Source organism: Anabrus simplex, chromosome 11, assembly GCF_040414725.1.
Source record: "Anabrus simplex isolate iqAnaSimp1 chromosome 11, ASM4041472v1, whole genome shotgun sequence".
NCBI classification, from domain to species: Eukaryota; Metazoa; Arthropoda; class Insecta; order Orthoptera; family Tettigoniidae; genus Anabrus; species Anabrus simplex.
Window position 1 is genome coordinate 54,864,153 of NC_090275.1, and position 16,793 is coordinate 54,880,945.

Consider the following 16,793-nt stretch of genomic DNA (forward strand, 5'->3'; position numbering starts at 1 on the left):
ATCTTGAGATTCTTTCATCTTGTGAACAATGATAATCTATCACCATCTGGTCATCCTGACTACAACCCATGAGCCAGGTTCGATCCCATTACTGGCCATGCCAATTGTATATAACGATACCACTGTACATACCGGTAACTCAAGATAAAAATGTGAAACTTTACATGTTTATTCATCTGAAATAGGACATTGCAAAAAATCATCGATAAATATCGTCGCGTTAAATTTTCTGTTTTTTTTTTTTTTTTTTCTGTTTTGTTTCTGATTTTTAAATTTTGGTGTTTGAAAATTGTTTGGAAAATATTTTTTTTTTCAAAATACCCAAGGGCATTTTAGTGCTTTAATTTAGTTCAGCAGTAAGAGTGTATTCTTGTTAACATTCAATAAAACTTTCAAGTCATAGTTATACCATTTGTGAACTATTTAGTCCAGAGAGTGAGAACCTGCGAAATTCTCTTAATCTGTCTGGCACTCATGGCATACTGTGAGTACCCGGGCCTGGCACTAAGAGGGTTAAATCTCTGGCAGTTCATTCTAAAAGAATGTTTTTTTGAGAGAGGTGGACTCTCAAAGAAACATTCTTTAAAAAAATTATTTTAGAAAGATATACACTATGTGATCAAAAGTAACTGGACACCTGGCTGAACATGACGTACAAGTTCATGGCGCCCTTCATCGGTAATGCAGGAATTCAATGTGGTGTTGGCCCACCCTTAACCTTGATAACAGCTTCCACTCTCACAGGCATACGTTCAATCAGGTGCTGGAAGGTTGCTTGGGGAATGGCAGCTGGAAAATTTATAATGTCCAATAACGGACCATTTATATTGGTATTATAAATTTACTCATTCGGAACAAATATTTCAGATTCCCTATGGGAATCAACATCTATATCATCTGATGGCCAAGCAGGCATCAATTTTTGATAATGGGACAAAGTGTCTCATAGTGCATTGGCACTGCCGGTGGCTACAATCAGCCTACGCGGTGGCCTCCACGGTATGCACTAGCCAGCGTCTTGGTAGGTGTGCTAGGTACCAACTGATGAGCCCAGCCTAGCACACGAGGGCGAAACGCTGGCAACCAGGAATGAGTTAGCTGGAAAATTTATAATGTCCAATAACGGACCATTTATATTGGTATTATAAATTTACTCATTCGGAACAAATATTTCAGATTCCCTATGGGAATCAACATCTATATCAGCCCATTCTTCACCGAGCGCTGCACCGAGGAGAGGTAGCGATGTTAGTCGGTGAGGCCTCGCCCGAAGTTGGTGTTCCAAAACATCCCAAAGGCGTTCTATAGGATTTAGGTCAGGATTCTGTGCAGGCCAGTCCATGACAGGGATGTTATTGTCGTGTAACCACTCCGCCACAGGCCGTGCATAATGAACAGGTGCTCGATCATATTGAAAGATGCAATCACCATCCCCGAAGTCCTCTTCAACAGTGGGAAGCAAGAAGGTGCTTAAAACATCAATGTAGGCCTGTGTTGCGACAGTGCGACACAAAACAACAAGGGATGCAAGCCCCCTCCATGAAAAGCACGACCACACCATAACACCACTGCCTCCGAATTTTACGGTTGTCACTACACACGCTGGTAGATGACGTTCACCGGACATTCTCCATACCCACACCCTGCCATCTGTACGTTTTTCCACTGTTCAATCGTCCAATGTTTACGCTCCTTACACCAAGCGAGGCGTTGTTTGGCATTGACCTGCATGATGTGTGGCTTATGGGCAGCCGCTCGACCATGAAATCCAAGTTTTCTCACCTCCCACCAAACTTTCATAGTACTTGGAGTGGATCCTGGTGCTGTTTGGAATTCCTGTGTGATGGTCTGGATAGATGCCTGCCTATTACACTTTACGACCCTCTTCAACTGTCGGTCAACAGGCGAGGTCGGCCTGTACGCTTTCATGCTGTACGTGTCCCTTCATGTTTCCACTTCACTATCACATCAGAAACAGTGGACAAGGGATGTTTAGGAGTGTGGAAATCTCGCATATAGGCTTCTGACACAAGTGACACCCAATCACCTGACCACGTTCGAAATCCGTGAGTTCCGCGGAGCGCCCCATTCTGCTCTCTCACGATGTCTAACGACTACTGAGGTCGCTGCTATGGAGTACCTGCAGTAGGTGGCAGCACAATGCACCTAAGATGAAAAACGTATGTTTTTGTGGGTGTCCGGATACTTTTGATCACATAGTGTACCTTGCTCAATATGTACCCAATTATGAGATTTATAACTTGTAAAATCTCTGGCAGTACCGGGAATCAAACCCAGGGCTCCAAGGATGGCCACTAATAGTGCTAACCACTACACTACAGAGGCAGGCAAGTGGTACAGTGAAGGGTAATGAATATTTGTTATGCGATAGACTACCTATGGACTAGGAACAAAAGTGAGAGAAGTTGACTAGCATGGTGCATGTTTGTCTTGTGATAGCCTTGTTATGGATACTGTATAGAAAAAAGTCCTGAAACTGTTTATTAATCAAGCCAATTGAAATGCTTTCCTCTTGGAAGTGGACAAGCACCCACATCTTAAGCACGGCGAGTAGGCGCGAATGTTGGAACTAGAACCTTAACTCGAGTCGGTCTGAACCGATGTAAATGCTGCAAAGTGTTGTCATATTAAAGATGGCAGCCAAAGTCATCTCACATATGGGGGAGTGTAATCTCCAAATACATAATGATTGATGAGTGACACCAGAAAACCATTTTTAATTACCCAGTGGTCCACAACATAAGGCTTCAAGTAACAGTTCAACATTACATTGTTTTAGAAAGAGAGTGACCTTTAACAATACATTGATACATTACAACTGTTTGCATATTTGTTGTCTCACGTTTTTCACTCCCTCTGTTATTTTCATTGTTATATTATAAGCCTGAGTGGAAAATATTTTCATATTAGTTCTCTTTAATCCCTTGAAGGTCACGGCGCAATATATTGCGCGTCGGAGTTTGAAGTGATATATCTTCGTAACTGTATGTCTTTGGACAATGACTGAAAAACGGATAGCTCCCTACATCTGTTGGCTGTATTTTGAAGTCATTAGGTTATTGTTATCACCAAGGGGAGTGCTGGAAATGAAATGTTTTTAAGCGGATATCTTCAGCTTTAGCGAGTCAACTGCAAACAGTTGAACATGGCTGTGCGAAGTCGAGCTGACTTGCTTACAAGCGATGATACAGTTCGTGAAATTCTTATGAATACTGAAAGTGATTGTCCAGTATTTGAAGACGGTGATGAAGACGATGTAGGAGGTATATTTGGAAATAATTCAAGTGGCGAAGACTTAAATGAAAGTGAGGACGAGGTCTTACAGCCACCACGTCCAAAGCGAACAAACATAAATAAAGCGCCTAGTAATCACAGAGTTTGGGAAGACGAGACTATAACTAACCAATTCACGCCAACCGCTCTTAACTTCGATGGCAGTAAGTCAGGAATTCAGAATGTTTCACAGATGAAAAATTCTTAAGAAATTTACATTTTCAAAACATTGTTGTCTGCCTCTGTGGTATAGTGGTTAGTGTGATTAGCTGCCACCCATAGAGGCCCGGTTTCGATTCCCGGCCCTGCCACGAAATTTGAAAAGTGGTACGAGGGCTGGAACAGGGTCCACTCAGCCTCGGGAGGTCAACTGAGTAGAGGTGGGTTCGATTCCCACCTCAGCCATCCTGGAAGTGGTTTTCTGTGGTTTTCCACTTCTCCTCCCGGGAAATGCCAGCCGGTATGGTACCTAACTCAAGGCCACAGCAGCTTCCTTCCCCCTTTCTTTCCTATCCTTTCCAATCTTCCCATCCCCCACCAAGGCCCCTGTTCAGCATAGCAGGTGAGGCCTCCTGGGCGAGGTGCTGGTCGTTCTCACCAGTTGTATCCCTGACCCAATGTCTGACGCTCCAGGACACTGCCCTTGAGGCGGTAGAGGTGGGGTCCCTCGCTGAGTCCGAGGGAAAAACCAACCCTGGAGGGTAAGCAGATTAAGTAAGCAAGTAAAAACTGTTCCTTGTACCTTGTTTTGAGGATTATCATACCAAAAAACATTACTAAAAATGTGCTCAAATTAGTTGTTTGATGTCTTGTTAACATACTATGTTAAATTCATTTGTTTCATTAAAATATAATGCCTCTTGAGGGTTGTTCTGCAAACGTGTGCAATAACCCAAATTTTGGGGTGTGCAGTGGACTAAGAAACCTGACTCTCAAAGGGTTAATACTTTCCTCTCATCTTCAGAAACTGTAAATACATCTTTCACTGTACATGTATTACTCGCACACTTTTTAGTGATAGATGGACACCCTAGCGCCGAATCGGTCGACCTCGGCAATCTTCGAGATTCGTATTGGCAACCTTTGAAACACAAACTATGAATCGCTTATGCATCGCTGTGCAACATCTGGCGTACACTTTACATACTAGTACTGTTGTTGTTTACACAGCAAAGCCAAACTATAGAATTCATCCTAGGAACAAGATTCACATCGAGAAATGTTATATAATGTTATATAATGTGTGTGTGACATAGTTGTTGGCTTAAGATAATAAAGGTTTAGAACATTCATATCGATCGATCATGTTATTGATTCAATTCAGATTTCATTTCCATTCAGTTGGCAGTATTACTGGAACCAGGACAGCTCCCTCCTTACTCATCAACCCGTACACAAATCTGTCACTAAAAAGTGTGCAAGTAATATATAGCCTACACAACGTAAAAAGGAAGCCTGTTTAAAAATTTTGATTATTACCATGTCCTTATTACTTTTCACTTACGTATTCAAGATTATGAATTTATGTAGGTATCATCCCTGCCAACCTTTAGAAATCAAACAATAAGTAGATTTTTTAATTCTTGGATTTCATCAGATATATACCACCACGCGGTCAAGGTGAAAAAAGGTCAGGATAAAGGGCATATATATATATACCTACAGTTATAATGCGAGTTGACCATTAAATTTAAAATCTTAAACTAAGCAAACATAAAAATGGTTACAAGAAAATGTATCTAATCATTCTCATTTATGACACATGCAACAAAATGGATAATAGTTTCCTTTATCATACAGCAAAATGAACGGAAATTTATAGGTATCTCTGAACACTTGGAGATAACGTCTGTTATATTTTTTGGCCATAACAAGAAGAGAAAATACTAGAAACTGTCACTGACACAATCCCCTTAAAAACATTCAAGTCATTAAAATTATGCACTTTTAAATACACGAAACTACCACATACAAAACGATTCAATATGTCCCATACATTAACACACGACTTTGACAGGGGGGGAGGAAGCATAGAAAGGCAAGAAAAACACATGGTCTACAACTCCAACGAAACTATGCACAGAAACTATGTTAACAGCGTGCGAACAACACAACAGTCACTAGCGCGCGCTAGCCTCTCTTGCTTGCAGGACGATTGCCTTCCTGAATACCCAGCTCTATAAAGCGCACACGCTGCTATGGTGAGCGGGAAATACGATACACGAAGACGACCGACGAAATACTCGCGAAATAAAGCATCAAATTAATACGCTTGAAAATGAGGTTTTGTAAATTACACAAGCACATAAGAATTTATCCTTTATCCTAGGAGAAGAGTATTCACCGTACTGGAGGTTATATTGGTCAAAAATAGGAAGAAGTAAAAATAAATCAGAAAATCTGAAGACGAGTTAAAAAACTGAAAGTTTCCAGGTAAATCTGAAGGGTTGGCAGGAATGAAGTATGTACTGTATATCTACCCCTTAGTCATGTTTCCGGACACTGGGGATGAGGAGAGATTAATATTTATGCGGCATGTTTTTATGGCCAGATGCCTTTCCTGCTGCCAATCTTAGTTGAGGAGCCCTAGAAATTGAAACTGTCCTGGTATTTGCCTTGAAGTGAAAATGGGAAACGAATAGAAATTTCAGCTAATCTGCTCAATAATACAGTAGAAGTCTGTTATAGCGAGAATTCATAACAGCGAAAAATTTACTCGTTATAGCGGATTGTCGTTATAACCGATTTTTGTATAAAAGTCGGAAGAAACCCATACACATGAAAATTCGGTATGAAACAGCAATCAGTTTGTTCAAAACTTGCGTTTCTGTAGATGATACACACTACGGCTTGTTATTTTTCAAAATCCGATACTACGTGAAAGTGTATGTTTAGTTTCATTCTGAAAAAATATAGTACCGTATTTCTACGAATACAAGATGAACCCAACTTTTTCCTTCAAAAATTTAAATCAGGCTCAAAAAGTATTTTGTAAAATCATATGAATGCCTTTGTGGTACAGTAGGCCTACGCATTTCACACTATTTTTAGACGCCGAACATTGGCTTTCGTCATGCCGTAATTTTTTTGCGACTGCACAATTATTCTTTATTTCCGCGGGTTTAACGACCACTAACTTATAATTGGCATAATAATACCGAAGAGAACCCGTTGAAAATTTCCCGACAATACCTATTCCACGCGGCTCTACAATACGACGATCCATCAGGAAATTATTCTTGCTGTTACTTTTATTCAGCGTCAGATACTGTATAACCGGCTACCGCTACACGCACGTCTCGCTTGCCGCCTAGCGATGTATAGGCCTAATCGAGGACGTTAAAAGTCAACGAACTAGTTTAATGCGCCACGGTATGGCCATTCCGCCCTTGAATTTTCGTGCACAAACCTCACAATTTCATCTTCGCAACTTCTTTAAAGCGTCCTTGTTGCGGACCACTGAATGCATTTTTTGTACAGTACGCATCTTTTTTAGCTCCTTGTCTTCACGCTAATGCCAAATATTGGCTTTAGTTAGGTCTATGCCGTATTTTCTTGCGGCTGCACAATTACTTTACATTTCCGAGTGTTTAATAACCATTAACTTAAAATTGGTATCATAATATCGACGAGAACCCGTTGGAAATTTGCCGATAATAGGTACCTTTTCCACGTATCTTTACAATACGACTATCCATCATGAAAATATTCCTGTCTATAAAACTTACGAATTCGAAGACTCGCATGTTTTGATGCCATTCTGCAGATTTGAGAAATGTTTTTGTAGAGGCTAATAGAACGTCATTCTCTCTTCACCATTTCCCGAGAGCCTGTTACGTTACACACAGGCACTGTACAACCGGTCGTCGCGGCTAGCGATGTATAATAAAGAGGCGGTCGTTTATTGTCAACGAGTTTTGTGTGTGCATGCGCGTGTGGGGGTGAAAAGAAGCAGCGTAGTTACCGCGGTAGTTGCCAGTGGTATCCATTAACTTACTCTCAGGCCGCGAATGCAAGACAACCCTTGAGTTTTCGCATAAGATTCTGAGAGAGAAAAAAAACCTCGTCTTGGATTCGGAAAAATACGGTATCACTCCAGAGGTTTCTGTGGCAAACACTTCAGTTTTCTTCTTCAAACGGCGTCACCTAACCTAACCGTATATGTACCATGAAAACATATTTGAAACACATGTAGAGAAATGATAACCTCCCCGCTAAAAATTTACATGCAAATAGCCTTTCTGAAATTTAACTAGACGCGAGAAGATATGAACTATCCTCTGAAATCAGTGACGTACTCTGCCATATCTTGAGGTGTATCACATTCTTACTTAATTCCGTATGTAATATTAAAATTAAAAGATCGTTTACCTCGGTCTTTATTTTTAACGAGTTAACAACTGCTATCGGCCACGTTATTTACGCATTTATTACGAAAACGTGTTATCCTCTTACATTTAGACATTTTTTTAGAGAATAGCAGTCGACGGGCATTACTAATCTACTCCAACATCGCCTACGAATGTCGACGAGAGAGCTTGCAAATGCACATAGTGAGAAAACTGTACCGTACCGAAGATGATCGATCGCATTTTGTAGCAAACGTTTCAGTTTTCTTATTCAAACAGCGTCACCTATCCTAACTTATCCGTATTATATGTATGATGAAAACACACTTCAAGCGCCAGCAGAGAAATAACCTTCCCGCTATAAATGTTCATAATAGCTTTTCCGTTATTTATCCAGACGCGAGAAAATATAAGCTAACCTCTGAAATCAATTATGTACTCTACCATAGCTCGAGGTGCATCACATTCTTACTAAATTGCAGTATTTAGCCTTGAAATTAAGCGGTCATTTAGTCAGCCTTTACTTTTAACGAGTTAACAACCGTTATTAGACACGTTATTTACGCATTTATTACGAAATTGTCCTCTTTCATTTTGAATTTTCTTTACGGAACAGCAGTCGACGGGTATTACTAATCGACTCCGACATCGCCTTCGAATGTCGACGAGAAAACTCGCTAGTGGACATAGGGAGGAAACGATACCGAAGGTAATCGATCGCATGCAATATAATCACCGGGGTGCATAAATATTGGGAACGGAAAAATCGCGCGCGCTTAATCGTTCGTAATAACGGATGCGTCAGTGATAGGTCTCTCGCTGTAACCGAAGGACGACACACAGTTTAATAAAGGAATTTTGAAGGGATAGAAATATATTATCGCTATAACGGAGTTCTCGTTATATACCGTACTCGCTAATGCGGAGTTCTACTGTATTATGAATTTGTATTACCACAAAAATATAATTTTCATTGCTATACACTCCTGTGCTTTTTCTTTGTATATTGTTAGAAAGGTACACTTTTCAGTTAACGTATTTCACACTTATGCAGGGTTTTTTATTCAGGTTCCTCTAATACTTATAAATGAAGCTGTACTGTACGCTACAAAAGACAAGAAAGGACAGAGGGTGTCAAGAAGGAAATCAGAGAGGAAAAGCTTTCACAGAATGGATAGAAATAATTGCGATGGTCCAACATGTTAAGAAGATGGAAGGATACCGAAGCAGATGATTAACACATTGGAGACGCTGCTCGTAGAAACTACAGGCGCGCGATTTCATTGCTGCTGACGGAGCTCGGAGAATCTATGGGCATGTTTTTGGTTTTTTTTTTTTAATTTTTTTTTTTTTTTTGCTAGGGGCTTTACGTCGCACCGACACAGGTAGGTCTTATGGCGACGATGGGATGGGAAAGGCCAAGGAGTTGGAAGGAAGTGGCCGTGGCCTTAAGTAAGGTACAGCCCCAGCATTTGCCTGGTGTGGAAATGGGAAACCACGGAAAACCATTTTCAGGGCTGCCGATAGTGGGATTCGAACCTACTATCTCCCGGATGCAAGCTCACAGCCGCGCGCCTCTACGCGCACAGCCAACTCGCCCGGTGGGCATGTTTTCAATGTGATACACATTCTTATAATTTTGTTAATTACCACCTATTCAATACAATAAAAACGTAGTACAAACTTACATATTTATTAAGATGTTTATATGGTACATGTTTCGCTCCTTTTTCGTGAGCATCATCAGCCAATTATTATTTACTTAACATTATATAAGATCATGAAATAATTCTTTTGGATTAAGATTATGCCTATAAAACTAACTGACAAATCTTATAATATTTTACAAGTCATATAACAATAAAATTATGTCTAAGTTAAAACATATTTGTCTAAAATCTATCTAAGTCTAACATTTCATTGACGAAACTCACCTGGTGAACATCCTTTAAAATTATTTAAAAAATAAAAAACTTTTGAGATCTGGCTAATTGCATTGATTCAATGTTGCTTAACTTGTATGATTGTCGTTAAAACTTCGTTAACTATACTGACAATTTTCTGCAGTTGATAATTGTCTATGTTATGGACATTTGACTTGTTTTCAATGTCGCTAAAAATAGTAGCTGCCATTTCAGTGAGCTGTGACTTCACTAGGATAAAGTTGAATGCTTCTATACGCATAAAATGTACTAGTTAAGAACATAAGTCGGATGCTCTTCTTTCAGGGCATTGATAACACAGCCACGTTCCTACATAACCTAGGGCTGCGTCGTTGTTGACTCTCAGCTGTGAAATGGGCGGGAAAGTATGTACAGTACATGCGGACAGGAAGAGTGTGTGTTCGAGAGGCAGGCTTGTCTGTGTAATTCTTGTGAATATTTAGCATGCCTGTATTATTAGTGTATGAAATTTCAACAACAAATCCATAATGAATGTTCTTATGGAAGACATGAGTTCTGAAAATAAGGACGAGGATAACAATTATACACTAAGTACTGCAAACATAATGATTTTGGCGCCTGAGGCAGGTAAATGTAGATAATGAGCTAATTTCAAATTGGCGTGATGTGTAACGTAGTTTTATCCCGCTTACTGAAGTGGGTTCTGCAATACTGCTTTATACCGCGTCATAAGAATGTGGGTGTTTCCCGTATGCAGATGACAACCTGCAGCAACTCGATGCAACCCCGTCGTCAAATAATGAACAGTGGGGAAGCAAATCACTGGTTGTAAACAAGGATACCAGTGCCAAATGACTAATTAGGTTAGAACCTGTATTAGTGTGTTTCAGTAGATGTGTCTACAATGTTAGACGGATTTCAAAATATTAACCGAACTGGCATCCATTGCAGCGTCAGATTTTTTCCTTTGTAAAACTTGTTATATTCGTAAATTTATATTTAAAAATTGCTGGAGTATTATGATAATTAAAACTTATTTTTCTGTAGAAGATAGTGTGATGTTTCTAAATATTCCAAAAGTTGTTATAATCATGGTCTACCATAGCACTGAAAAAATTTCAAAAACCATTAAAAACCCTGCGATTTCTGGAGGGTAGCACATTTCAGTATGGCCGTCTCCAATGTGTTAAAGGCTAAGATTGAAGGAAAGAGAACAAAAGGTAGACCTACACTAGAACGCACATGAGGAGCAGCAATGGTGGTTAAACAGATGAAGATAGTTAGGTGCAATTTAAGTCTCAACCCAACAAAAGCTAGAAAAAGGAAATTGGTGACAATAAGGACAATAACATATAAAACAAGCAAATAAGAATACCGCTAAAGCAATCAACTAGCAATCAATGTACGAAGCACAATAACAGCAAAATGGTTACAACAGAAACGTAACAAAACTGCCGAACTACAAAGCAGCAATTTTAGATCTCAACACTACTGAGTAGTACATTAAAAACCAAATCAAAGGCAGTGCTTACTAACCTGAAAGCCTTTCTGTTTGGCAAAACTCCACATCTCTTCAAAGTGTTTGACTTGATCATTGATGCAGTCCACAATAATAAATGGAAAATAACCATCTATCACAGTCTTGCGGAAAGCCTTCACCAATGAACTACGGTAATGCTTATCCATGCCAGCTTCATATTCATACTCCATCACCTATAGAAAACAGAGCAATAGTGATTTCAAAGACTTCACAACTTTAATTCTCTGATATATTAATAATCCTTCATAATATATTAGGTTCTTTATCATCAAAATGAATAAACAAAGACACAGAAAATCACTGTATATGTCAAACTTTAACAGCAAGGTTTAGAAGTTACAAGTTTTGAAGAACTAAACATCTATAAAATTAACATAATTTTGGTTTGGATATTTATGACATAACATACAACAACAACAACAATGCTTCAGCTACCATGTAGAAGACATTTTAATTTGACCTCACTAAGGAAAACTCTGAGTCAATTTCAACCTTATGTATCTTCTTGGTTTGTTTTGTTTTGTTTACAAGTTGCTTTACATCGCACCGACACAGATACATCTTATGGCGACGATGGGACAGGAAAGGGCTAAAGAGTGGAAAGGAAGTGGCCGTGGCCTTAATTAAGGTACAGCCCCGGCATTTGCCTGGTGTGAAGAATGGGAAATCATGGAAAACCATCTTAGGGATGCCGACAGTGGGGTTCGATCCCACTATCTCCTGAATACTTGATACTGACTTCACTTAAGCAACTGCATCCATCAAGCTCAGTATCTTATTCGACTAGATGTCCAACTTTGGCTCAATGGTCGGCATTGGAGATTTTAACCATGCCTGGTTAATTCCTCTAACTACGAGACTGGGTGTCAATGTTTGTCCCAGCACTCGTCTTCATTTACACACCACACTACAAACTACCACAGAAACATGCAACAGTGAATAAATCTCTCCATAGTAGGCTGCCGTTGGGAAGAGCATCCTGCTGTAAAACTGGGCCAAGACCTCATGTGTGATGCAGTTTGCATCTGTAACCTGAGCAAGGTGTGGTACTCGGCAGTGGCAGAATAAGAGTAAGATTAAGTCTGCTAGAAGGTAAGGTAACCAGACCTCTGTTCAGCATTGATGTGGAAGTACTTATTGTGTATATCCAAATATTCCTCTTTCCAGAATTTAATGAAGAAAAACTTGGATTACAATTAACTGAAATACCACATTTCCTCAAACAATGGATCCCGTTATACCTGGTCTGTGCGGTGTCAGTAACGTATACAGTGGAACCTCATTAGTGCGTTCCTCACTAAAACCTTTTCTCGCTCAGCATGTCGTAAATTCGAAGTCCCGATTCACATCGCATTAAATCATATAAAAATACCTCATTTATCGTGTCATGAATTTTCGCTAATACCGCTTAGTAGATCACATTTTTCCTAGACCTGAAATTGTCATTTGTCATCCCGAGTGATTTCCAACTTGGGTAAGAGCCGTCATCACAGTTGTGTGATTATGGGAGAAGATCTCGAATACCTCAACTTCACAGGACATTTTGCACCTTCGGGGAGCAAGCTGTTAGCCTCAGAAATGTTCAGTTTTGCTTGCCGGTTAGCAGCAAGATTGCTGAATAACACATTGAGCCTATTTGTGCTTGTATTCTGCATTCCATTCAGAAGTTACAAATGTATTTTGTGTTGAGTTGCACAGTGAAGTTTTGTCGCGTGATACCGATACGGTAGACAATATCTGGATTAAGAACCTAATCGTGTGAAATTGACTAGCGTGGTGCATATTTGTCTTGTGATAGTCTAGTTATGAATATGGACAAAGTCATAAAATTCCTCACTGATGAAGACAAAATTAAAATCCGCCAGAAAGTGGACTGGCGTCTGCGTCTTAAAGCAAGCAGAGGTTGCAAATATTGAACGCGCATCTTTCAGTTTCGACTCGATCACTCAGCTGGTCAAAGTTTTTAAAAATGGCAGCCAAAGCCATCCCTCCTATTCCCCCCAGTCGCACGTGATTGAGTGTAAACTCCAATTCATTGTCTCAGAAAATAATGTAACCCATTGCTCTGAAATAAAAGGCTTCTACCAACATTTGTTTTAGAAAGAGAGTGATCTGCAATAATACAGTAAAACCTCGTTAATTCGAAGTCGTTGGGACTCAAAAATCGGACTCGAATTATGTGATTTTGAATTAACCACCAATTCGTAAATCAGAAGTGCCAACCCTTGCCGCGTTACAAAATATTTTAAGGCCCATAACTGCATGCAGTTAACCTTGATTCACAGTTTAAACCTTTCAAAAGCCATGAGAAAAAAAAAAACTATTCCCAAAATGCATCCAAGAAGGTGCATTTAGAGTATTCAAATAATGGACTTGGATAACTCACTGACAAACATAACCTCTTGCAACGAATGAGAGAAAGAAAAGAAAGCACGATCAAAGACGAGGAGAAATCTATGCTGGCTCCCATGTGCAAGTGCTTTATTCAGTGGATTACTGTACTGTATTCCTTTTTAGATATCCTGTACTTGCATAGAAAGTACCCGATGCCCTTAAAACATCGTGGTTAATCGAACTTTCCTATGACGAGGGGAGACAGTCTCTTACTTCCTTCTGCATTACAACACAATACAGTCACTATCCTTGTACAATTTCCCGCCGTGGCACTTCTCTCATACTTCAGAAATGTTAACACTTGCCGTGTCATGAAGTATTCTAACCCATTAATGCATGCAATCACCTTCATTCACAGTTTAAACTTTCAAATGCCATGGAAGAAACTATTTCTGAAATGTATCCAACAAGGTGCATTTACAATATTCAAATAATGCACTTGGATAAATCACTGACAAATATAACCTCACGCAACGAAAGAGAAAAAATCACACGATTCAAAGACGAGGATAAATTATGCTGGTTCCCCTGTGCAAGTGCATTATTTTTTGGATTACTCTACCGTTTGCATTTTTAGATGCCTTGCACTTGCTCGGAAAGTGCCTGACGTCCTTAAAACATTGTGGCTTATCGAACTTTACTATGATGAGGGGAGGAATTCTCTCGCTTCCGTGTGCATTGCAACACAGTACAATGACCCCCACCACCACCCTTGTACGATTTCCCGGCTGGCACTTTCTCCTTTAAAACCATAAGACCGTTTGGGCTCGGCATTAAAAGAAAGCAATGCAGTTTCATCGGCAATGACAATATTGTTCAGTGCCTATGAATTGATTATATGAGCCATGCTGTTTCGTCAACTGTCGGCATTGCCAGTGTTTGCAGATTCTGTTTCTCCGCACACTGCCTGCTGCGTGATATTACAGCATTCCTTAAAAATGTTAAATACAAAAGAATTCCGAATTCACTCGAACACTGTAGACACACCAAAGTGTGTGAAAGTGCACAAAGGTACCCCTGCACGTTCCGGAAGACGCGGATAAATTTTGAATTTAAATTACTCTGCAACATACCATTGTATTAAAATGTAAAGGTAGTTTTGAATTAAAAGTCTGAATTTCGATAATGGGGCCGACATTGTACGGTACTTCAAATTATGAATTATCCGTATTTCAAATTAAACAATTTAAATAACATGCAAAACTGTATCTCCTGTTTCCGGGAACGAGAGCTTCTTCGAATTAGACGGGATTTTGAATTAACCGATTTCGAATTATCGAGGTTCTACTGTACTTTGATATTTTAATTGGCCCCCGTGCATATGTCTTCATATTTGTTGTGTGAAGTTTTTCACACTTTTCAGTGCACTTGTTATTTTATAAGTCCCAGCAGAAAGGGTTTTCGTATTTGTTCTCTCGTGTTTCTCACACCTTTTACTACTTTCCTCACATCTTGAAAAATGGCAGATATACAGTAGCTTTCGCCGTACCCGCGGATACACGACGTAAAATGCCTTCATGTGATACAATTCCTTTAGTTTTGCCCATTGCCACCTTTTCAATACAATAAAAATATAGTACAAACTTACATATTTATTATGATGTTTATATGGTACATGTTTCGCTCCTTTTCGTGAGCATCATCAGCCAAACTATCATTAATCTAAGATTGTATAAGATCATAAAATAATTCTTTTGGTTCAAGATTGCTCCTATAAAACTAATTGATAATCTTATAACATATTAAAAGTCACACAACAATAAAAATATGTCTTAAGCTAACACTTTTTGTCTACCAAAAGAATTGTTTTATGATCTTATACAATCTTAGATTAATGATAGTTTGGCTGATGATGCTCACGAAAAGGAGCGAAACATGTACCACATAAACATCATAATAAATATGTAAGTTTGCACTATATTTTTATTGTATTGAAAAGGTGGCAATGGGCAAAACTAAAGGAATTGTATCACAAGTAGATCTTCAATACGGACAAGGAAAATGAAGTTTATAACCTGAAATGCCTTCATGTCGTAAAAAATCATATGTAGTGTTTCCATATCCCTGTTGGATTGTTTTAATTTGTATATTCTGTACTACGTTTTCTCGCTTAACACGTACATTTTTGTTGTCCCCTGCAGAAAAATCTTAACTAGCCATCCAGAAAACGGATAGTAATATTGTAATAGTACTTCAAAACCTGAAGCCGACAGATTTTTAAATTACTGAATATGGCTGAAACATCACTAGGATAGAGAAGAGATTGCCTGAATAATTACACAAGTTAGAAAAGGCATATTTTTCAAATATAATCCTCAAAATGAAGGATGCATAACATACTCAAGAGATCGGATATTAAATAGGACCATGAATTTGGAGGGGGTGGTCTATTTTAATTTTACTATTTCTCCATTTTAGCATGAAGAACTAATCCAGTATAAACATTATCTTTATCCAGGAAGCAGCAAACTGTCATCGTTTTGACAGCAGCAGTATTTGTTTGTTCGCCAGTTGTTATTGTTGTATGGTTCTCTCACCCCAATCATATCCTACTAGGAGGTATTGGGTAGCACATACAGCATTATTAATCCTTCAGTAATGATTGTGTTAATGCGGAGGTTGAAAGTGCTTTCGTCCGCATGCGCCCTGCGGATTACCGAGTTTCTGACTTTTATTTTACTGCTTTTTCTTGTATTTCCATTGTTTTGTTCAGTTAGCGGATTGTATCTTTGACTTCATAATGGATCAGAAAGAACAGGAAAGTGCGCCGATAAGGAGGAGACACAAAACAAAGCACTAGCAGGGCTTACAACAGGGCTGACTACTTGCAGCACTTCACTGTCATCCTCAGATTCAGCTGAAACGTCAGTTTCCCCATTATGATCACTGGCCTCAAAAACATCTTCATCTGCTTCCTCTTCCGAAACACCTGCGGAATTTTGTCTGATAACATCTTCAAAAAGCCTCCAACGAAATGCGCCCTGTTCTCTTGCTAGTGCTTCATTCCATGTCGTCTCCCTTTCAATGCTCTCAAGAAGTTTAATTATTCTTTTCTGTTCTTTCTGATGATGATACAATCCGCTAATTGAATTTTTTAAAAACGAAAATACAGGAATAAGTAGTAAAATAAATGTCAGGAACTCAGTATGCCACAGGGACAATGTTGCTGAAATCTATTCTTCCTTTTCTACAGCTTCTGCCACACCTGTGGGGTCATGGGTGCGAACTGAGTCGCAAATGTGGATATGATCCTGTTTTAGGGCCGGATGCCCTTCCTGACGCCAATCCTACTTGGAGGGATGTAATCACTAT

General features: G+C 39.3%; 1 protein-coding gene across 8 annotated transcripts in view; it reads right to left on the minus strand.

Moving 5' to 3' along the window:
* Positions 1–16,793, minus strand: part of ZAP3 — a 491,484-nt gene that overhangs the window by 66,479 nt on the left and 408,212 nt on the right. For all 8 annotated transcript variants that reach the window (XM_067155237.2, XM_067155235.2, XM_067155234.2 and 5 more), the window contains one exon: positions 11,084–11,260. In XM_067155237.2, the coding sequence (XP_067011338.2) occupies positions 11,084–11,260 (177 nt within the window). The remainder of the gene's footprint in view (positions 1–11,083; positions 11,261–16,793) is intronic.